The following is a 23,841-nucleotide window of genomic DNA, read 5'->3' as shown; positions in this document are numbered from 1 at the left end:
AACTTGTGACTTGAATATTAAAGAAAACTACCTACTGCTAAAACATCCGAACTCTAAAGTGTTCTGCTTTCCATCAGTCAAAGGAAAACACAGGCAGAGTTGGGGGTGGGGCGGGGGGGGGGGGGGAGGGATGTCAGGAACCAGGGGAGAATTTTTGGGTTGCAAACTCTTTGCTTATTTTTAAACTTATTTTGATTTTATTGATAGTTTTAAATATCCCCTTCATATATCTCTTTCCCATCCCTTGTAACAAAGAATGATAAAGGAATGGGGTAGAAGGGGAAGCAGTTCAGCAAAACTAACAAACACATGAGTTGTGTGCTAATTAATTCTGCCTCTTTCTGCTGGTACAGTAGACAGAAACTTGGGGATATAGCCCCATCAGGAATTCTCTAAATTACAAATGTGCTGATTGTCAGCACTATACAATTAACACCTTGTTTTGGGCTCTGGTGTTCTCTAATTGTATCTCACAGCTTAGTACTTTATTATAAATTAGCTTGTTTGCTAATCTGCTTCTTGTTTGTTTCTTGACATCTTAACCAGCTTAGCATAATGTTGCCGGGCACTTTTGTATTCTGCAGTAGAATAATAAATGCTTGACTTGTTGATTAAAAGTAATGAACCCTAGGGCAGCTAGGTGGCAGTGGATAAAGCACCAGCCCTGGATTCAAGAGGACCTGAGTTCAAATCCAGCCTCAGACACTTGACACTTGATAGCTGTGTGACCCTGGGCAAGTCACTTAATCTTCATTGCCCTGAAAAAAAAGGCAATGGACCCAGAAGTTCCCTGGGCACTTGATAGATGCCATCTAAGATCAGGCAAAGCATAAAAACAAAGCTGAGTTTTGACAGTTTACCTAACTTATTTTCTAGTCTCTTTATTCATTTCAATTCAATCTAACCATTTGTGAAGACCTTACTTTCTACCCTTACTAGGCCCCAATGCTAGGTTATGGGGATAAAAAGATGAAATCATAAATCAATAGGTATTTATTCCATGCTTGCTGTGTGCCAGACACTAAGTGCTAAGCATTCAAAACCCAACGTGGAACAGTAAATGTTCCGAGGGAGCTCATAGTCTAGTCATGCACACATATAAAGATTTACATGATAGTTGGGGGCAAGAGGACCCTGGCAGGGAGGCTGAGGAACATCTTCCTGTGGAAGGCAGTAATTGAACTAAGTCTTAAAGGTAACCAGAGGGTCTGGGAGGTGCCAGGCAATGAGGAGGGAATGCATTCCAAGCATGGAGACATAGGGAGGTGAGAAGTGGAGCAGGTATGGAACAGTGAGTAGGCCAGGGTGGAGGAAATCCTCAGTCCAAGGAGGGGAGTAGAGTGCTGGAAGAGTAGGAAAGATCCAGATTGTCTAGAGACTGAGATGTCAAACAGAGGAGTCTTTTTTTGGGAGAGGCAATAGGGAGGCACTTAAGTTGGGAGTGGGAGGGAGGAGCAGTGTGCTCAGACCTTCAGGAAGATAAGATGAGGACCCAAACATCATATTCCGCCTCGTTATTAAGAGCCAATGGAGGTACAAATGAAGTGCTATGAGGGAATGTTGAAAGCCTTCCAGTTGGTAGAACCAAAGCATGCTTCGTGGGAGATATAGCAGCAGAGTTTGGTGGGTGGAGCAGAGGTTCAGTGTGAGCATAGAAATGGTTAAGACTTGAATGGAAACCAGGGATGCTGCATGCTTGGGCTGTTGTGTTTTTTTAAGTTTCGCTATTATTTGTCCATTGCACTGGAGGGGCGACTGCCCAAACACCTTGACCAGAAGGGAAATACAAGAGGTGCTTGCCTAAGCCCATGTGAGGGTGTGAAATTCAGAGCAATTTATTTTGCCATTTGGGCAGCTTTATAAGGATATGACAAAGAAGAATAAAAGCAAACTGGTGACTTGAGGTTTCTCTGTGGCTATTATTTGGACATATGGATACAAGTATTGACCATTGAGTTTGACTCTCCCTTGTCTGTAAGAATGGTAGTAATAGCGGCTAACATACTGCTGTAGAGTTTGCAAAGTGCCTATAATCTCATTTTTTCTCACTACAACCCAGTGAAATGGACAATAGTATTATTATATACACTTCACAGATGAGGAAACAGAAACTGAGGAAAATCAGCCTCCTGTGACTTGTCTAAGGTCACACAGCTAATAGGTCAGGATTCAAAGAGAAACCACTTGTTTGCACATGGAGTAAGTATTGTTCACTACTAAGTACAAAATCTCCTTAATGGTCTTAAAAAGAATTTCATTCTAGAGGGAAGATGACCAAACTTGTTTCTCAGTTTGTCTTAAGACTAAGAAAGTATTTCTGTTAACTTACAGTAGGGAAATTAAAGTCTGTTTGGAAAACATTTGAATTACAGTATCCCGTCATTGATTGGATTTTGGTCTGTGACTTGAAAACTGGAAGGGGCCTTTACATTGTCTAGTCCAACCCTATAAATGGAAACTGTGCTTCATGGATAGAGTCGCATTGTGAAATATTGAATCTGTTCCTTCTTTCCCCACAGAATCTGGCCTAAGGGACAACCACATCGGCACAATGCAGGCACACGAATTATTTCGATACTTTCGAATGCCAGAGCTTGGGGACTTCCGACAATATGTGCGCTCTCTCCCAACAAACACATTAATGGGCTTTGGTGCTTTTGCAGCACTCACGACTTTCTGGTATGCTACAAGACCCAAGGCTCTGAAACCACCGTGTGACCTCTCCATGCAGTCGGTAGAAGTGGAGGTGAGTTCTGGGTCAGGGTTAGGCTGCCCCCACCTGCCCCGTGGACCTTGTACACATCCATCTAGTGAAGGTTAAATGAGGCATAAGCTGTCATCCCCAGGGGCCAGAATGTAGGCATATAGCTAACATCTATCTGTCTGTGTATCTCCATCTCCATCTGTCTCTACATCTCCATATTTCTGAATATGTGTCTATCTCTATTGCTATATTCCTCTATCTCTGTATACATTTCTTATGTATCTGTAGCTTTCTACCTCTATTTCTACCTAGCTCTATATCTTTCTCTACATATCTATCTATTCCTATCCATCTCTATATCTCTGTAGATATCTCTATCTCCATCTCTCTCTACATCTCCATATTTCTGTATCTATGTCTATCTCTATATCTCTCTCACTATCTTCCTATTTCTCTTTCTATATCTCTATTTCTACCTATCTGCATCCATGTATCTATCTCTATCCATATCTCTCTCTGTATACATTTCTTTATGTCCTTGTAGCTTTGTACCCCTATTTCTACATAGCTCTATATCTCTATCTATCTATTCATATCCATCTCTATCTCCATATCTCTCTAGAGATCTCTATCTCCATCTATCTGCGTGTTTCTTTGTCTGTCTCTATGTCTCTAGAAGTCTGTAGCTGCCCTGGGACAGGTCCAGAATACAGGACTTGGGGAGCCTTGCTGTCATCATAGATTTGGAGGTGTCAGGGACCTTTATCTGGGCCATTGTGTAGAGATGACACAGTCGAACAGAAGTTACGTGACTTAGCCATCACAAAGGGCGTAAGCATTTAGATAGTCCCTACTCTGTGATAGACACTTTAGACCTGTGTTCTCATTTGATCCTCACAACAACCCTGGGAGGTAGGTGCTGCTATAATCCCCATTTCACAGTCCAGGAAACTGAGCCTTAGAGAAGTTAAGTGATTTTCCCAGGGTCATATACCTACTGAGTGTCTGAGGCTAGATTTGAACTCAGCTCTTCTTGGCCTCAGACCCCATGCTCTAGCTACTGGACCACCTAGCTGTCTAACAAAGGCAGAACTGGTACTTGAACCCAGGCCCTTTTATTTCCACAAGCCGTGTTCTTTCTGCTGTGTCACATGCTTCTCTTCCCTGTCGCTTAGGAGCCCTTTGCCTACTTCAGTGGAATTTTGGGTTAAAATAGACCCTGCCGATTGAGCATATATCTCCTACCTGGCCTAGAGCTAGAACAGAATTAGATCTTGTTATGTTGTTGGTGGGATTTTTATCATGTTGTGGATGCTCAGAAAAACTGGCTCTCTCTTCTTGTCTTTTGTCCTTTTCTGGCTCCCCTGTCTGCAGGGTTCCACAGTCAATAATATGTTTTAAGGTGTTTCTGATTCTTATACACATCATCTTCCTGCTTTCAAAGCTGTCCAAACATTGGGAGGGAAGAATGGAGGAAATGGGCTCTGATTTTTGTATTAAGTATATACTGGGGCTTCAGCTCAGTATACTGCACCCCACTTGTCTTCTTGTCCGTCTCCACAAGAAGATTTAACAATACTTAGAACTTGGCTCGATATATTGATATTGAATTCAAACACAAGGGAGGAAACTGTCAAGATCAGATGAGTTGCTGGGATCATAAGACCCCTTGTACAAATGCTAAAAGGACCAACCACTGTGGAGGGATAATGTTCTGTTAATGTTCTGCCTCACATGTCCCTCAAGCTAAGCAAAAAACTAGTGTGTGAATCAGAGAAAATTCTGGCCTGAGTAGGATGGCCCTATAGACCTCAGCTCTTTTTTAAAAAAATAATTTATTTTATTCTAAACTTAAGAGATCAAACAAGTACTTCCATAACATGGTACAATAGATTTTTTAATAGGAAAAAAGGCTCTTGATTGTTAAAATGAAACAGTCTATTAAGAGCAACTTATCTTGACACATACAAAGAAAGGGAAGGGTAGTAACTTGAGTCTTTGGGGTGGGGGGTGGGAAGAGGGAATGCAGAACATCTTTAATCTTAGCTAAATGACTTACAAATAACTGTGAGGACTATATGTCAGCAGTGGTGTGGCTAGCCAGTGCCTCCATTAAAAACTGCTATAATTGGGGGGCAGCTAGGTGGCACAGTGGATAAAGCACCAGCCCTGGATTCAGGAGGACCTGAGTTCAGATCCGGCCTCAGACACTTAACACTTACTAGCTGTGTGACCCTGGACAAGCCACCTAACCTTCATTGCCCCATAAAAAATGCTATAATTGCATTCACTTTAAAAAAAAAATTATTTTAAATTTTTTCCAATTACACGTAAAGATTTTTTAGTCCAAATTTTTCTTCCACCCTCCCTTCATTCCCCCCTCCCAAGGCCAGCAAGCAATCTGATATAGGTTATACATTATAATCATGTTAAGCATATTTCCATGTTAGTCATGTTATAAGAGAAGGATCAGAATAAAAAGAAAAAAATGCAAGAAAGAATAAACAAGAATAACAAAAAACCCCAGCAAAAGTGAAAATAGTATGCTTCAATCTGAATTCAGATTCCACAGTTCTTTTTCTGGTTGTGGGGGACTTTTTCCACCATAAGTCTTTTGGCATTGTTTTGTATTGCTGAAAAGAGTTAAGTCTATCACAGTTGATCTTCCCACAATGTTGATACTTTGTACAATGTTCTCTTGGTTCTGCTCTTTTCACTCAGCATCAATTCATGTAAGTCTTTCCAGGTTTTTCTGAAATCCATCTGCTTATCATTTCTTACAAGTAAGTGCATTCACTTTAGAACAGCATTCTTAACCTTGGTCTGTGAGTGTGTTTATCCTAGTATAATCATTGTTCTTTGTAATTTTCTGTATTGTTTTTATGCATTTTAAAATATGATTCCCAGAAGGACTGCAAGGGCTTCTTCACCAGACCGCTAAGGAGGCCTACAATGGAAAAAAAAATAGAAAAAGAAAAAGAAGAAGCTAACAATCTTTGCCTTTGTGTTATTACCTGAAACAATGGGAAGCCTCTCCTAGGCACTGCCTAGGTACCTACAGGTATTTTTGCACTGCCAGCCCCCAGCACTGCACCTAGGCAGTGCCTAGGAGAGGCTTCCCATTGATTCAGGTAATAACACAAAGGCAAAGATTGTTAGCTTCTTCTTTTTCTTTTTCTATTTTTTTCCATTGTAGGCCTCCTTAGCAGTCTGGTGAAGAATCATATTCTAAAATGCAAAAAAAAAATACAGAAAATTACAAAGAACAATGAGCAGATGGTTGTGTCTATGTTATTGACAAGTAAGAGCTTCTGCAGAAGCTCATTACCTGCAAGGGGCTGTTCTTCTGTGTGTACTCGGTGTTGTTGTTGTTTAGTTGTTTTTAAGTCATGTCCAACTTTTCATGACCCCATTTGAGATTTTCTTGGGAAAGATTCCAGGATGGACCTGAGTTCAAATACGGCCTCAGACACTTGACACTTACTAGCTGTGTGGCCCTGTTGTTGTTTGGGGATAGTAATCAATAAACTGGTCAAGATCCTGTATTCTTTGCTCCTCTCTGGAAATTTCTTATCTGCATTCAGTTGGGGGGGCGGGGAATGGGGAATGAGGAGGGATAGAAGGAGCACATCAGGGAATGGAAATCTTCTTGTCTTGGATTACCAAAAATCCCTTGGAAAAAGGCAAGAGTTTGTTTGGGATCTTGAAATTGAATGGGGTGTGCAGTCTTTGAAATCCTCACCTGGTTCTTCACCCCATCCCACCCAGGATGTTCCTCACTGGATCTTGACATCTCTGCCAATGATATTTAAAGAATGGATCCCTGCCAGAGCTTCCAAAGGGAAGGGCCTTTAGCAAAGGGACCTGTGGGGAATAGTCTGTGCAAGCCTGCCCCTTCCCTTGTTTTCACTGAAGGTGCCATATGTGAATACACACATGTATATACTAGAAGTGAGAAAGGATACATCATAGGTCTTACGCTTGAATTAGAAGATTCACTTCCCAAATAGAAACTAAGGGAAACCTAGCTACATAGCAGTTTGTCTGAAAAAAAAAACCATCTGTGGTTGTCAGGGGCCATAAACTCATCATTCCCACAATTCACAGACTGGGAAGGAAGCTCAGAAGTCCTCTGGTCCCCTTGTAGCTAAATCCAAATCCTGCCTCTTGCACAAGGCGTTTTTGCTTCCAAACATCAAACAATGTGAAACCCACTCACTTCCAAGGCAGCACATATACTTTCCAACAGCTTTCATTGTTAAGAGTCAACGAGGGGCAGCTAGGTGGTGCAGTGGATAGAGCACCAGCCCTGGATTCAGGAGGACCTGAGTTCAAATACGGCCTCAGACACTTGACACTTACTAGCTGTGTGACCCTGGGCAAGTCACTTAACCCCAATTGCCTCACTAAAAAAAAAAGTAGAGAAAAGGCAGATCAATATTCATGGAAATGCAAGTTAAAAAAAAACCTAGGAAATGAACAAATTAAAAATCTCCAACTAAACACCAAATTGGAAATCCTGAAGATCAAAGGAGAGATGAATAAAATTGCAAATAATAAATCCATTGAATTCATGAAGAGTCAATCAATAAGCATTTATTAAGAGCCTACTATGGCCAGGCTCTGTGCAAATAAACCCCAGGCATACAGACAAAGGCAAAAACAATTCCTGCTTTTAAGGGGTTCACCATCTAATGAGGGAGACAACATGTAAATGTCTAGATACTTACAAGGTATAAATATAGATAAATACTATGTATATAAATAATTACTTTATGCATATGTGTATATACCTATACATCTATCTGTATATGTTCACATGTATGTATAGGTACACAAATACATTTGGGTACATATACACCTCTGTGCATATACACACAGAGGTATATACAGACATACCTGGTTTTATTTCCCTTTGCTTTATTGTGCTCCCCAGATATGGCATGTTTTACAAATTGAATGTTTGTGGCAACCCTGCTTTGAGCAAGTCTATTGGCGCCATGTTTCCAACAGCCTCTACTCACATCACATCTCTGTGTCACACCTTCAAGTACTTGAAGGGCTGTACTGTGCAAGGGGGAATATTCTGGTTCTCTTTGGCCCCAGGGGCAAAACCCGGAGAGCACTGGGCTAAAAGCTGCCCAGAGAGGCTTGATTGTCAAGAAAAACTCCCTTCTCAGCTTCCCTTCTACCTGCACTGTATGTGCATGTATACATACCTCTCATGGCATGAGTGCCTCACAAGCATCCTCTGCTGTGAATGAATGTACACACACACATATTTATACAAATATGTGCGTGTGTATTTGCAGCACTCACACACACAGGGAAGATGAACAGGAACCAAAGAAGAACACTTCTCTTGACATTAAGCCTAACCCTTCCCCCTGGGGCCAAAGAGAACAAGGTTGATCCTTCTCCCTCATGGAAACCCTTTGCTATTCAAAGACAGTCATGCTGTTTTCCTTGATGTTTCTCTAATGTCAGGATCACAAACCCTTCAACTGGCATTGTCTGTCATCAAGTTAGGGTGCTCCACCTTCCTCATTGCTCTCCTCTGGATATTTGATTTCCTTCCAAAATCTAGGTATCTGGCATGAGTACAATCTCCTAGGTATAGTCTAACTCACACAGGTTATCGTGGTACTGTCACCTCTCTGTTAGCTTCCTTGGCTGTTCTTGCTCACTCCTAACTCACATTAAGCTTATATTCCCTAAAATTCCCAGGTCTTTTTCAGACAAACTACTGTCTAGCCATGCCATCTTGTTCAGTGATTTCAATCGTGTTATGTCTGACTCTTCATGACCCCATTTGGGATTTTCTTGGCAATAATACTGCAGTGCTTTGCCATTTCCTTCTCCATCTCATTTTACAGATGAAGAAACTGAGGCAAACAGGGTGAAGTGACTTGCCCAGTGTCACCCAGCTAGTAGGTGTACGAGGCCAGATTTGAACTCAGAAAGAGGAGTCTTTCTGACTTCAGCCCCAGCACTCTATGTACTGTGCCACCTGTTACTACCCCTGCTGTCTTGTACTTCAAAGTTTATCTTTTGAAGTTATGTATAAGACTTTACTTGTCTATTAAATTTCATCTTTTTTTCCATTTCAGTACAATGTTCTGGCCTGCCAAGATCTATCTTCCAGGCTATCTCTCTCCATTTTTCCCCACAAGAATAGTACGAGAGGCTTTATGCTTTGCTAAAATGTAGGTCAGTTATATTTACAGCATTCTCCCCATGTACTAATTAAGGAACCCTGTCCACAAAAGGGATAAGGTTAGTCTGGAATGAATATTCCAGGTAAAGCCATACTCGCTCTTTATAATTGTTGCTTTCCTTTCCTTTCTTTTCTTTTTTCTTTCCTTTTTTTTTTTTTGAGGGGCAATGAGGGTTAAGTGACTTGCCCAGGGTCACACAGCTGGTAAATGTCTGAGGCCAGATTTGAACTCAGGTCCTCCTGAATCCAGGGCTGGTGTTTTATCCACTGTGCCACCTAGCTGCCCCCTGCTTTCCTTTCCAAATGTTCACTAACCAATCCTTTCAGTAAGATGTCTGGATTTTTTCTAAGAATCAAAGTTGATTTCACTGCTCTTACAGGTTTACAGGTTCTGTTCTCTTCGCTTTTTTGAAAATTAGGACAAAATTTGTTCTCTTAATTTCTCCTTATTTGTTTCCTTTTTCCTTCTTAGTCACCTTCTGTCTTTTCTAGTCCTTGGAAATTAAAACCAAAGGCAAGGAAGGACTAATTAATTCTCTCCTCTCTCTTCAGTTGTTTTGCCATGTACACCATGTATGATCCCTTCTTTGCTTGTCTTCTTTTCTCCAATATAACCTTTTAAAGCTCTTTTTTTATCCATAGCTTCTGTCACCAATCTCAAATCAGTGCTTTAGCACTGTTTTTATGGCATCATGGTCATATTTTTTAAAAAAAAAGGTTTTATCAGTGCATTTTATCCAAACATCTGTAATTTCACACACCACACCAATCTTCATTGAACTCTTCCTTATGGCAAAAAACCCAGCAATGAAGCAAAAACATGCAGTGTGAATGACCCTATCTAAAAATGATTCTGTTCTGACAACCAGCCCCCTGCCCATTTCCTATAAAGGGATGTTTTATTATCTATTCTCTCTGAATTTCATGGGTTTTTTTTTTAATTTCTTTAAGTGCAACTTCCTCTCAGTGATTTTTTCACTTATATTGTTGTCCTGTTATATGTTGTTCATTACGTTTCATATACCATCGTTTTTACAAGCATTCCCTACTCAATGGATACCCAATGCTTGGTTTTTAACTGTCTCAATATATTTTATTTCTTTTTACTCCTGTGCATTTTATTTTATGCAATTAAAAGCATGATTCTGAAAAAGGATCCAGATACACAAATGGACCTGGGACCCAAAGAAAGGTTAAGAGCCCCTGTCTTAAAATTTCATTTTTGAAAGCTTCCCATCCCTCTATCCTTCCTGGACTGAAATCCCCTAGGAGAATTTTAGTGCATGAGATTACAATCAGCCTTCCTGTAAAGCCCATGAAATCTAATCTCCTAAAATCTAGGGTGCATGTCAGATTTTGCCCAGCTTTCCTCTCCATTTTTATCACAAATTGTAAGATAGAGGGAGTCTGCCCTTCTTTGTTGGTAAGAATTAGATCCAGAATGGAGTCTTCCCTTAGTGGCTCTTCCTCTTTTTTGAAGTATGAAAACATCATCAAGGAAAGTCAAGAAGTTATTAATTGCCTTGGTTTTAGTGGAGAAAGAACACCAGCTGCTGTCCAGGTAATAGAACTCTCCCATCTCTACTCAGTACCAGGCTAGTGAAATGTTTCACAGACCCATCTAGTTCCTCTTTCTGTTTGAATGATGTTGTATTCACTAATGACTCTATCTGACAGTACACATGATGGGGATGATCTGGCTTAGTTGGATAGTACCATAAGCTTTTTGTAAACTCATTCATATTCATTCTCATTCTCTCTGTCTCACTCCCTTTCTTACCCTCTCTCTCCCTTTCTCACCCTCTCTCTCTCCTCCCTCCATCCTCTCCCCCTCGCTCCTCTCCCCCTCTGCCTCCCTCTCTCCCCCCTTCCTCCCCCACTGACTTTGCGTGGCACTGCATATAACCTTCAGTTCTCCTCTGTAATGTTTTACAGCTGAACGTGCCCCCTAAACTCATGTTGTCTTTACCAACTGCTCTCTGTTTGGCAGGTTAATCTTTAAGGAGTTGAGTCCATCTCTGGGCTTTTTTGGCCCCCTCTGTATGGCACTGATTGAGCTTTTCTTGGACCATCCCTTTTCTAAGAATTTTAACCAGCAGAGTCATGGGTTTACTTAATAGACTAATAGACCAGTAGATTATTTGAGCAGGTCAGTATGTAATTATACACTGTGCCAGCTGATCTTTATCCTTTCTGATCATTCGTGCTGAGGCCAACCTTTGCTCTATTTAGTGGTCAGACAGCCATATTAGTGGTGACCTTCCTATCACTTGTTTCCTGTCAGTTCAGTTGGGAGGGATGCTTTGTTCTTGCACCTTCCAGCTCTCCTGTTAAGAAATTATTCATGATACGTGGATATGAGGCTTCTGAGTAGTCTAAAGCCTTTGACTTTTTTCACTCCTCTCTTACCCTTGAATCATATATTTCACCATCCTACCCTGTACCCACTTCTTCATTGAAGTCACCAAGTATCAGGTTATGCACTGGATTCGTTTGGAGAACCCTGTTAGTTCACTCATAGAATTGCTCTACTTCATCTTTTAACACATGTCAGTGTAACCTACACTGCAAATTTCTTTGTGATTGTTCCCTTTCCTGTGCTTATCATGAGCATTGAAAGGACCAATGACAGTTTCCTACGAAATGTTTCTTGCTGCCCACAGTCACATAATGAAGCTTTCTCCTTCCAAGGTGAACCTATTAGCCATCCTTCCTTTTAGCTGAAACTTCTTGGTCTTTTTTTTTTTTTTTTGGTGAGGCAATTGGCATTAAGTGACTTGCCCAGGATCACACAGCTAGTAAGTGTCAAGTGTCTGAGGCCGGATTTGAACTCAGGTCCTCCTGACTCCAGGGCCGGTGCTCTATCCACTGCACCACCTAGCTGCCCCTTCTTTGCCTTTTAACATAATTCCCAGTGAGAATGGTGATGTAGATGTGATTAATTTGCTCCAGTAGTCTATCATCTCATTTGGTAGGTACCATATTTAGAGGATCAATAGCCCAATAAATGTATGTGGATTTAACAGTGGATTCTTAGTGGAGATGGGTGAGTGGCTTAGGTACTGGGAAGGCACCAAGGTGACATTTTTGTAAGATAAATATTTAAGGCAGAGAGGAAGCAAATTCTTCTTTAAACAATTCCTGGAGTTGTGAGGACTTGGTTGAAAACCCATAATTGTTTTACCCATCCTGGGTGAAGAGATTGTCAGGTAGAAAAATTGTCCAGAGGTTCGGCGCTTCCAGGCAAGTTGATAAGGGGCAGTGATCAGGTTAAGTTAAGTTGTTCACCCTCTGACACTCCCACTTAAGGATGCTCAGGTTTAATAGCATAGCATTCATAACCTGAGACCAGGCCAGCTGATCTTTACCAAGCACCATTTGTTCAGACTTGTGACTTGACCTTGTTTCTGTTACAAACCCGTATTTTTTAATGTGTACAACCAGACCATGGGCACAGCTCACCTTGCACAGCAGAGTCATGTGACTTCCACAGCAGTGCCACCCTGGGCACTTTACACCAAGCCCAGGAGACCCAGCTGCAGGAGAGGGAAACCCAAGGAGCAATTTCAGCAGTGGCTTGTTTCACCGTCCAGACCTCTTGCTTCAGAAACAGGAATATTTGCAAAGTGTGGTACAGGCTTATGAAGAACACTGCCACCAAGCCTTAAACTGGTGGTTGGTGCACAAAACACAGCTACGCACAGCTACTCTCGGGAGTAGTGGGGATTGTTGAATGGTATGCAGATAGACAAGGAGGGTTTAGAATGGGCTTCATGACAGAGGTAAGCACTTTAGAAGGAGAATTTCAAGCTCGTGGGTAACCATGCATAGAGAAGGGAAGTAGTTTTGATTAAAGTAGGGCAGGTGGTGGTGGAGACTAAACGATGACATCAAAATAATGTCTAGCACTGTTTTGTAGACCCCCAATTCCTCCATCTCCTAAGATATAGGTATGGTGCCTCTTATTTCATAAGGTCCTAGACTTAGAGCTGGAAGGGACTTAAGAGGCCATCAAACCCATCCCCTCCCCCATTTTACAGATAAAGAAACTGAGATCCAGAGAGGGTCCTGGCTACAGTCACACAGCTGGTAAGCCAAAGAGGGATTCAAACCCTGGGTTTTCATCACTCCCAAGCCCAACTCACTGTGCCTTTGCACCAGACTCCAGGAAGGGCACAGGCCAAACCTTAATTATTCATCTTCTCTATTGGCTCAACTGCTGATGTGGCAAACAAGACTCTCCTCCAAAGCCCTGTGCCATTATGCTGAGCTGCGTATAGAGTAGACCAGGAGACCAGCAAAGACATGAGTGCCCAGGGACACCAGAGACACTGAGGAGGGGCTGGGAAGGTATTCACCAACCAGGATCTTGTTATTGTTCCTCATCATCTCCAGCATCCTGCAAGAGACTCTTCCTAGTGTGGCCCCCCAGGGAAAGCCACCCAGGTGACCGGCCTCCTGGAGTGACCAATCTCTCCTCCCAGCTCTTTGGCTTACACTCCCAATGATGTAGCAGGACAGCAGGAGGTCCAATTTATCTCCTATTTCTGATCCAGTGTTTCTAGTCTGATTTATCTAGTCTGGCTGCAGGCAGTCTTGGTACGGGAAAAAGGCCAGTGCCCTGCCCTGGTGCAGGTTCAAATAATAGGCTCTAAAGGTAAATAAAAGGGACTTTGAAGATGCTCCAGCCCAGGGGTTCTTAACATGTCTTGTGTCCAAGTCTCCTTTGCCAGACTGGTGAAGCCTATGTCCCATTTCTCAGGATTATGTTTTTAGATACATAAAGTCAAATAAAGAGGATTGCAAAGGAAACCAAAAATTGGTAAAAATAAATCAGTTGTTTGCCATCCAAATTCATAGACCTTCCCCTCCCCTCAAATTTCATCCATTGACCTTAGGTGAAGACCTGCTGCTCAAGGGACAGCTAGGTGGCACAGTGGATGGAGCACCAGCCTTGGAGTCAGGAGGACCTGAGTTCAAATCCGGCCTCAGACACTTAACACTTACCAGCTGTGTGACCCTGGGCAAGTCACTTAACCCCAATTGCCTCACCAAAAAAAAAAAAAAAATTGTTGCTCAAGTCCAGTTTCCTCAAGTGGAGAGACTTGCACAAGGTCACACAGGTTAGGAAGATAGACCCAGATCTTCTCTCCACAGGGCCTGGGCCTCTCCCACTTATACCAAGATGGCTCATTAGCAAGTTTCATTGTGCTTACCTGATGGTGACAATGAAAACCCCTGCTAAGAATAGCTCAAAATACTATGGAAGTGGAGCCTGGAGTTAGGTTGGAGTGATTGAAAAGCGAGGGAGAGATCCTGGAAGAAGTGTATACTAGTGTGCTAGCCTCTCCCTGGTGACTCACAGTGTACTTAATAAATGTTATGTACTTAATGTTGAATTGAATGAACACATTTCTGAGGATCTTTTATGAAAGACAAACTAAACCATCTGAAGGAACAAGGAAGCCTAGATTTGGACAGAGTGGGAATTATTTTTTACTTTAAGGAAAAGTCTGGCAAGGGATCACCTTGTTTAAAATAAATGTGTGAGGGGCAGCTAGGTGGCGCAGTGGATAAAGCACTGGCCCTGGATTCAGGAGGACCTGAGTTCAAATCCAGCCTCAGACACTTGACACTTACTAGTTGTGTGACCCTGGGCAAGTCACTTAACCCTCATTGCCCTGCAAAAAAAATTTTTTTTAATTTAAAAATTAAAATAAATGTGTGTATAAATATTTACTATAATGTAAGGTTAAGTATGTTAGCCCATTTAGGAGAACTTTAAAATGTTAATGGCAGAATTCCTCAAAATCTTGCCAAGTGGCTTCTTAACTATTTAAACTGTAACTCAGTGGAAACCTTCTGGAATGGTTTTTTAAATAGCATTTTGTGAAACCTGTCTGGGAAGATGCATAATGCAGAACTGTAGAGTAAATGACAAATTTGACATCAGTAGAAAAAGAAACACTTCCTGCCCTTGAAATTTAGGACTAACCCAAATGCTGACTTTGGGGTTTAGGAATCTGTAAAAACAAGAAACTGAGCTGTTTATTTGTATTACAAAAGGATTCACCGTGGGGTTCTACTTCAATAGCCAGAGTAGGAAAATAAGTATTTCTGAATTCACAGTGTAAATGTAGGGGAGAGGTGAAGATGGGGATTGATTCAAACAACAAATTCAGTTGATGCAACTTTTCAGAAACACATGATGTGCACTTGTATACAAATGCCAAATGCATCATGGAATTATAGACTAAGAGATGGAAATGTCATCTAATCCAACCCTCCCTTTTTATAGATTAGGAAACTGACTTGTATGAAAGTTTAAGGAGTTGCCTAAAGTCACATGGGAAGTACAGTCCAGAGATAGCATTTGACACCAGCGGCAATATCCTTTCCACTCTACCATGCTGAGTTACACTCTCTAAATTGGCTTTAGAAAACACTATCAACTGACATACAAAGTGTAAAAATTATCAATTTAACAGCTTCTGCCCCCAAAGCAAATCTCAACCTTAGACCAATGCTAATGAGAGGAGAGGAAGATTTCCAATTCCTGCCCCATTATTCTGTTTGGCTGTTTGTTGTGCCAAAACTCCATGAATGGGCAGAGGTGGGGGGGAAGGGTTATACTGCCTTACCCTGATAGAATGGTCTATGGGGAGGAGAAAAAACAGATGCAGTATTAGAAATGTTTGCTCTGTTACCTTTCAAAGAGAGTGCTCAGACACATGAATTGGGTCCTTCTTTGGGACACCAAGTGCAAAACAAATAGAGAGAGCCTCAAAGACCCTCAAGACAGAGAGAGTTGGGAAACCTAAGATTGAGTCAGGATGAATAAAGGTAAAAACCCAATCTTCAAAGATATTTAATATTTAAGGGATTTTTTTCATTGGAGTCCTGATTATGAGCTGTTGGGGTTTTCCCTCGGATGCCTATAATGTAGAGGTATTTCTGGGTTCTTGAGCTATGCCAGCAAAATGTGAGCTGTGGCAAATCCTACCATGCTGGAAAGACTTAACAGATATGTCATCTGATGAAGATTTTTTCCCTTTGTTGTTGTTTTGTTTTCTTGACACTCTTTCCTCTTTTAAAAAAATCATCACTGTCAGTTTCAAACTCACCTCCTCCCCGCAATTAAATGCTCCCTTGGACAAATGAGCACAGTCAAGAAAAAGCAAGCCAATGCAATGACTTGGTTGATAACTTTCTTTCTTTTGCTGCCATATTGGCAGAGTGATAGACTCTTAAGTAACTTGAAATAAGCACAGCCTCGGAGATTTGAGTGCTGTCACCCTCTGATGTTCTTGGGATCTTACTTAGAGTCCAGTTACTAGTCTAAGTTAGCTTGAAGAATGCATATGGTACTTCATGTGGCCATCATGTTCTTCCCCTCTATCTGTCCTTTTCATTTCTTCTAACCAGGGGCAGCTAGGTGGTGCAGTGGATAAAACACCGGTCGTGGATTCAGGAAGACCTGAGTTTAAATCCGGTCTCAGACACTTGACACTTACTAGCCATGTAACCCTGGGCAAGTCACTTAACCCTCATTGCCCTGAAAAGAAAAAAAAAAAAGAATATCATTTTTTCTAACCTCCCTGGGAAGGAAATGATCGCATTGGAGTTATGGGGTATATTAGGCTATGATATGATCATAGGACTGGTCCAAAAATCAAGGGGAAAAAAGCTGAAGCCAAATTTCAGAATCATAGTCGATTCATTCATTATAGCTTGTGTTGCATGGTAAGATTTAATAGCTGGGTGACCTTCAGCAAGTCCTAAACCTCACTGGCCTCTGTTTCTCATCAGTACATAAGAAGGTTGGACCAGAAAATCTTCAAAGTCTCTAAAGTTCCCAACCTATGATTCTATGATCCCCAAACTTCCACACTCACTGAATCTCTCTCTCTCTCTCTCTCTCTCTCTCTCTCTCTCTCTCTATATATATATATATATATATATATATTTTAAATTTGGTGAGGCAATTGGGGTTAAGTGACTTGCCCAGGGTCACACAGCTAGTAAGTGTTAAGTGTCTGAGGCCAGATTTGAACTCAGGTCCTCCTGACTCCAGGGCTGGTGCTCTATCCACCGCGCCACGTAGCTGCCCTGAATGTCTATATTTTAAAAGCATTGTCACTGGCATCACCCAGGAAGCATTTCATTGAGAAATGGCAGTGCCCAGCATAAGAGAGAGATGAATCTAGGAGGTGCGAGAAATGAGCTGTTGTGGTTAGTCACAGGTTGGATCTCCTAGATTGGGAGCTTATCTTCTCCAGGCCCCTTCCCACTCCAGAATGGTGTGGTTCTATATTGGGAAGCAGCCTTTGGCAGCCCTTAGGATATACACAATGAACGGTAGAGATGAAGGGCTGTGCCACTCGCCCCTAGCACCTGGCTTGGTGCCCTGCAAGGATGGTTCGGCGGCCCTTTTGGAAACAGAAGTTCTCGAGGAGCAGGAGGGAGATGGGGAGATCACAGGTCTAGAGCTAGAGGGAACCTCCAAGATCATCAATCTCAAAGATCACCTCCTCATTTTACATCTAAGGAAACTGAGACCCAGAGAGATGAAGTGGTTCGTCCAAAGTTACTTATGCAGGGTCCAGAATTTGAATCAGAATTCTCAACTCCAAATCATTGTGCCGTGTAGTATTGAAATTTCAGTAGATAAAAGGAAATTAGAGGCAGCAAGGTATCATAGTGATTAGAGCACTAGGTTTGGAGTCAGGAGTTGAGTCTTGAATGTGGCCCTGGGTAAGTCACTTATCCTTCTTGCCTCAGTTTCCCCATTTGCAAAATCGGTATAATAGCAGGTTCCACCCAAGGTATCCAATGAGGATTAAATAAGTGAACTCATGTAAAGCAATTTTCAAACCTTAATATGCTGTGTAACATTAGCTCTTATTAAGGAGATCCACACTGAGATGCATTTATGACCAGCAAAGGAAGCTATTGATTAGCTATGTGAAGATGTGACTTATTTATGTGTGTGTTACACCATAAGGACCAATGGCATTGGTGAATGTGTCATGTGAGAAGAGATAAAGGGTTACGAGAGGAGTCCTGGGAAGAGGCCAGGGAACTCTTCCTGGGCATACTTTTCTACTGAATACATCTTGTTGGTTTAGAAGGGAGTGGGCATAAAAATGATGCTGTAAAATGCAATTAACCAAATGCTCCCAAATAGCTCACCCGACATCACTATGTCACTAGCTCTGGCAGGATCCTGTGCCACATGTAAATATTCTGTGACCTTCAAGGCTTCCAGAGGGTTTCCATTTGTTTCACCTTTTTACCAGCATATGAGGCTCAGGCCATATCCTCAGTCACAGAATTTGAATCCAAGGAGAGAGGTGACAATTGAATGTCATTTGGCATGGGAGCTTGTAATAACTTCTCACAGGGGAGCAGAACTTTCCAAGCACAGAGTGTGCTGCTGTTGCTGCTGCTGGCTTTTTTTGTTCTGTTTTTTGGCCTGGTTGAGATCACCTCACAGTGAAATGACTCAAAGAAACCTTTCACCCAGTTTCACCTGTTCCCAGTTTGCTTCTTCATCTAGAAACTCTTGCTTACTGTTTTGGCTGTGTAATGACAAATCGCTTGGCCCAAAGCCGTCTTGCAAGGTGTTTTTAATAGGGAGACGATGAACTTTCATAACTCCCAGGGCTTTGGAAACCATTCTTTCTTTAACCTCTTGTTTCCCCTTTATTCTGCTTTTAACATATTTGTAAGCACAGGTTTGCCCATAATGTGGTCCATTCAGATTACCCACAGTTTAGGAGCCTGGCAGCTTCTAACAGTGACTCCAACAGTGAAGGCCAAGGTGAGGCCTTACTTGGATAGCCTTGCTCCAGAGCACTCATTCTCAGATCTTTTGGGTCAGTGAAGCATAACCAGGGGTGGGTGGAGGAACAAAACTTTCCCCTATTTACAATTCCAAAAATACTCCTCAGAATTAGCATAAAGTCTGCTACTGCTTTGCATGAGATATCATTGCTAAAACTGTCATGAAAGAAGATACTGGTCAGAATTCTTAACATGGGGTCCACAGACAGATTGATTTTGGGGGATCTGTGAACTTGAATAAAAAAACAACTATTTTCAACTTAAATTGATGTCTTTTGCAGTCCCCTGTATTTTATGTCATGCATCTAAAAGCTTCATTCTAAGAAGGCATCATTGGCTTTTCCAGGTGGCAAAAGGGGCCGAGGATGCAAACAAAGTTAAGAACTCCTATTATAGTTTGATCATGAGCATTAGGGAGAGACATCAGGGTGTAGGGGCAAGAATTTCCCTGGCTTGGACCCTGACTCCCCTACCTCCTCTCCTTTTGTGATTGCAGATAAGTCACAAACCTGCCAAAACCTCTGTTTCCTCTTCTGTAATACAGAGGTAATAATATTTGCAGAACCTACCATCATAGGGCTATTGTGATGATCACGTGAGATTATATCTATAAAGCACATTGCAACCCTTAAAGGGCTCTGTAAAAGTTATTGTTATTATCAGTGATATGAAGACAAACTGCATAGGCTAGTTTGGAGGTGGACATAGGTTCCTGGAGCAATTGTTACTACCATATTCTCTTTTCACTTTAAAATGTTTTTTCTTTCCTTCTATTTCTTATTTTCCTCTTCTTCCCCCTTTTTAAAAAATATTTTTTCTAATTATATAGCATTTTCTCCATCCTCTCTCCCCCCTCCACTTGAAAAATGAAAGAGACAGACAGACAGACAGACAGACACAGTCAGAGAACATGGAAGGTTGAGCACTGTGGAAGCGTTCCTATGCACCATCCATCCTCCTGCCCTATTACCCACTTTTGCTAACAGGGCTGTCTTCCCCTTTGGGCTTCAGACCATGAGAAAAATGACCTCTGGCTTTGGTCCCATTAACAGGATGTACCTTTCATTCTGTTGACATGCATGATCCATTCTGAAATCGCATAGGAAGCCTTTCCAGCATGGAAGCCTTCTTGCAAATGGGGTCCCTTTGAATAAAATAACGTCCTCTGGTTCAGAGATCCTTATCTTTTTTGTTTCTTGGACCCCTTTGACAGTCTAGTGAAGTTCATGGATCCCTTCAAGAAGTTCCCAGGTCGAGAACCCCTGTTCTAGACCCTAGATCTCCTCATGAGGATTCTTTAGGATAAATCCATTTCTAGACACATATTAGCCTAGGATAAGCCGGAGCAGAGCCCTTTACAGAAATCAAGTCCTCTTTGAAGGCCTCAGCTGTGATGTCAAGCCGACTGTGGGTCCTAGAAGGCTCAGGCCATGGAGCACAAGCAGGTTCTGAGAAATGGCAGGATTTGAGCCTGGGATCCTAGTAGTGGCTTGTATGAAACAACCTGGGTGAGTTTGGAGGGATGCAACCTTCTCTGCTGGCCAGAGATGGATTTTTCCATGCCATGAGTCTGGAAGGGGTTGTAATCTATAGCAGAGGAAGAAGCACAGAGTCTTGACATCTGAAGTGTGGAGCCCAATGGAAAAAAGACCGAACTGGACAAATTTCAGAGGATGGATGCTTCATTTCTTGGGACCACCCTCTCCTCCACTGCAAAATGAAGGGGACTGGACTAAGTGGCCATCTCTTCTAGTTCTAAATACTATGATTCTATATAGAACTGGCCTTAATGAGTAAAGGAGGCAGAGAAAGATGCCCCATAGGTTTTTAATTTTTTTTTTCAATGAACACATTCCCCAGCCATCCACCCCATCATAAACTCCTTAAAAGCAGTGGAACTGAGAGCAAAAACTGAGATGAGTTCACAGGATTATAGATTTAAGGAAGGACGGGACCCTAGAGTCCCTAGGATCCCCTCCTCTCATTTTCTAACTGAGGAAACCTCTTGGATTGTCCAAGATCACAGAGGCAGAAGCGCTAGAGGCATGATTTGAGCTGGCGCCTCGATTTCCACCATCACACACTTCCTCTCTGCTTGTATAATCTACATTGTCAGTGAAAGCTCTGCAATGTCAGGGTGACTCTCTTCCATTTGAAGACTTGTTTTAAAAGGAAAAGGCATGAGGAGGGAGGAAAGGAGGAAAGTCAGATCCCTGCCGAGATGAGAGAAGCTCATCTTAGAACAAACACTTTCAGAAGTACCTTCTTTAAGCATTGGTTACAGTCCTTATCCTCAAGGGAGAAGGACGTTTTAAAGGGGTGTCCACATGGTCTGTAAATGCCTGAAGACTCAATCACACGAACTCTACTGAAATAAAACTAAGAGAGCCTGGAAGCTGGAGTCATTTAAATGGACTACATTCCCCCATGAACGCTGGAATCTGCTCGGTATGTTCTTAAAGTGTTCCACCTAGCAGGGGCCCTAGAGGTGATCCAGGCTAACTTCCTCCCATTGCAGACAAGGAAAGGGACATCCTGATGAAACCAGGAGTTCTTTGGGTGATTTGGGGTAGGATACAAACAAACACTGCCTGCCTCCTGGAGAGCTTCGTTCTGCCATCCAGAAGACTGCTGTTGGATTACAGTCTCATTGCTTCAGAGCTGCAAAGGACCTAAGAGCTCATCTTGTCTAACCCCCTCCTTTGGGGGGGGGGGTTGTTAGGGGGAGGGAAACAAACACCTAGGAACCAGAGTACCAAGCACTTGAGAACTCTTATCTCATTTGAGCCTCACAACAGTCCTCTGATAGATGCTGTGACTGTCCCCATTTTGGAGATGAGGAAACTGAAACAGAGGTTAAGTGACTTAACCAGGGTCACACAGGTAGCAAGTGTCTGAGGTCAAATTTGAACTCAGGTCTTTTGACATTTTAAAGAGGAGAAAACTGTAGCCTAAAGGGATTTAAGTGACCTTTCTAAGATTATACAGGTCAACTGATGGTGTGTGAATACAGATTGAAGCATAATTTTTTTTTTAGTTTATCTTTCTTGATTTTTTTTGTCTAGTTACTTTCACAACCTAATATGAAAATGTTTTGCATGATTATACATGTATAATTTATATTGAATAGCTTGCCTTCTTAAGGGGGGAAGAGAGGAAGAGAATTTGGAGCACAAAGATTAAAAACAGAAGTTAAATAATTGTTTTTACATGTAATTGGGGGAAAATAAAATTCTAAATAAAAAAAAATGCCATTAGGACTCAAGAATTTTTTTTCCTGCAAGGTAGTATATATATGAATGAAGAGGGGTTGTCACATTTTCAAGTAACATGTCACTCTTCCTAGGCCATGCATGGATCTCTATAGAAATACATAAATTACCAGCAATTTATGAATATTTTATTCTCCCAATTTAGCGCATTTTAAGTCTCCCTCTAGTCCCCCCTCCAAAAAAAAAACATTTAGAAGGAACCAAAATCAATTGCTAATTTTAAATGTTGACTACATACCCTTTTAGCATTAAAGAAGGGCAATTCTATAAATGAGATAGGTACAAAGACTAGTATATTATCTCCACAATGTCTAGAAATTTTTGATCTTGTCATGGAGAAGACTCCTTGATAATCCTCAGAGCCAATGTTGATGTAGTGCTTTAAGGTTAACAAAGCTCTTTCTATATATTATCTAATTTAATCCTCACAACAACCTTGTTAGGTACCATCATCATCCCCAATTTACAGTTCAGAATGCCAAGGCTCAGGGAGATTAGTTGATTAGCCAATGCAGTTCAATCACATGGTGATTTGAACCCAGATCCTCCTAACTCTGAAGCCAACCTGCTTACCACTTCCCCACCTGCTGCCCTCCTAAAGTGAGTCTGCAAAGCCAATATTAGTTCATGGGGGTGAGCAAAGGCCCTGTCTGTAGGATTGTTTCCTGTGCCTGGTGGTTCTGTTGAGCCACTTATCCATGAGGCTCAATTTGACTTCACTCTTCATAACTGAAATACTGTTAACTTATGGGTGAGGTCAATCAATAACTTTAATTAATAAAGTGAATCTTTAGTTTCTTTCCTTGAAGCAAATATTTATTAAGCATCTTCTTTGAAGAGGGCACCTGGGGGATTCCTTGGTTGGGGTATATTTTTCTCTCTCTTTTTTCTCCCCACCCATCCACCTTCTCTTCTGTCTCTTTCCTAGGGGACTGATGGTGCAAGAAGATCCACAATGCTTGACAGTGATGAGCCATTGTCATTTTTCTATGATGATGTAACAACACTGTATGAAACCTTCCAGAGGGGTATACAGGTGTCAAGTAAGTGTTTATGTTGCATTGCTGTAACAGATCCGTGTTGTCATAAAGCATTTAGTGATTCGTAGAAAATCAACCCTGCTCTCCCCTTCATTTACCCCACCCCATTTCCTCTGCTTGGACATCAGGAGGACACTGGGAGGGGTGCTGGGGTCCGCACTACCGGTGATGACATCATGGCAGTGATGATGGATGCTGTCATGGAATTGTATCCCCTCACTTCTAGAGAAGTCCCTCAGCTAGTCAGCACATATTTCATTTTGTTATCTCCTCTACTATTTGATGAAATGAGATAACACATGTAAAGCAATTTGCAAACCTCAAAGCAGGGTATAAATGTTAGGCATTACTACTATTATTATTTGCTCCTCCTTCATCCTTGAAGAGGATCAATGACATCATGATATTGGGGTCAAGGTACCATGTACCTGTCGATGACCAGTCCAATATGAGCTCAGAATGTACCACCACAAGTTGGGCACATATAATCTGTTTGAACATTGGAGCTGGAGACATCATTATAATTACAAAATAACATTTAATTTTTCCCTCCTTCTCCCTCAAATATTGTCTACTTGGGAGAGCAAAACCCATGTTACTTTTGAACCTCATGCTGTGCTTTCATACAGAGAGCCCAGACAGGGTTTTAAATTTTTTTTTTTTTTTGCGGGGCAATGGGGGTTAAGTGACTTGCCCAGGGTCACACAGCTAGTAAGTGTCAAGTGTCTGAGGCCAGATGAATCCAGGGCTGGTGCTTTATCC

At 41.8% G+C, this 23,841-nt stretch overlaps 1 protein-coding gene across 5 annotated transcripts in view; it reads left to right on the top strand.

Annotated features, from left to right (window-relative positions):
* ACSL1 (acyl-CoA synthetase long chain family member 1) overlaps nt 1-23,841 on the top strand; it is an 85,854-nt gene that overhangs the window by 24,155 nt on the left and 37,858 nt on the right. For all 5 annotated transcript variants that reach the window (XM_043969992.1, XM_043969993.1, XM_043969995.1 and 2 more), the window contains exons 2-3: nt 2,520-2,746; nt 22,968-23,082. In XM_043969992.1, coding sequence (XP_043825927.1) covers nt 2,552-2,746; nt 22,968-23,082 — 310 coding nt within the window. In that variant the 5' untranslated portion in view covers nt 2,520-2,551. The remainder of the gene's footprint in view (nt 1-2,519; nt 2,747-22,967; nt 23,083-23,841) is intronic.

This window comes from Dromiciops gliroides, chromosome 6 (genome assembly GCF_019393635.1).
Source record: "Dromiciops gliroides isolate mDroGli1 chromosome 6, mDroGli1.pri, whole genome shotgun sequence".
In the NCBI taxonomy this organism is placed as follows: Eukaryota; Metazoa; Chordata; class Mammalia; order Microbiotheria; family Microbiotheriidae; genus Dromiciops; species Dromiciops gliroides.
This window is presented reverse-complemented; position numbering and strand designations above follow the sequence as displayed.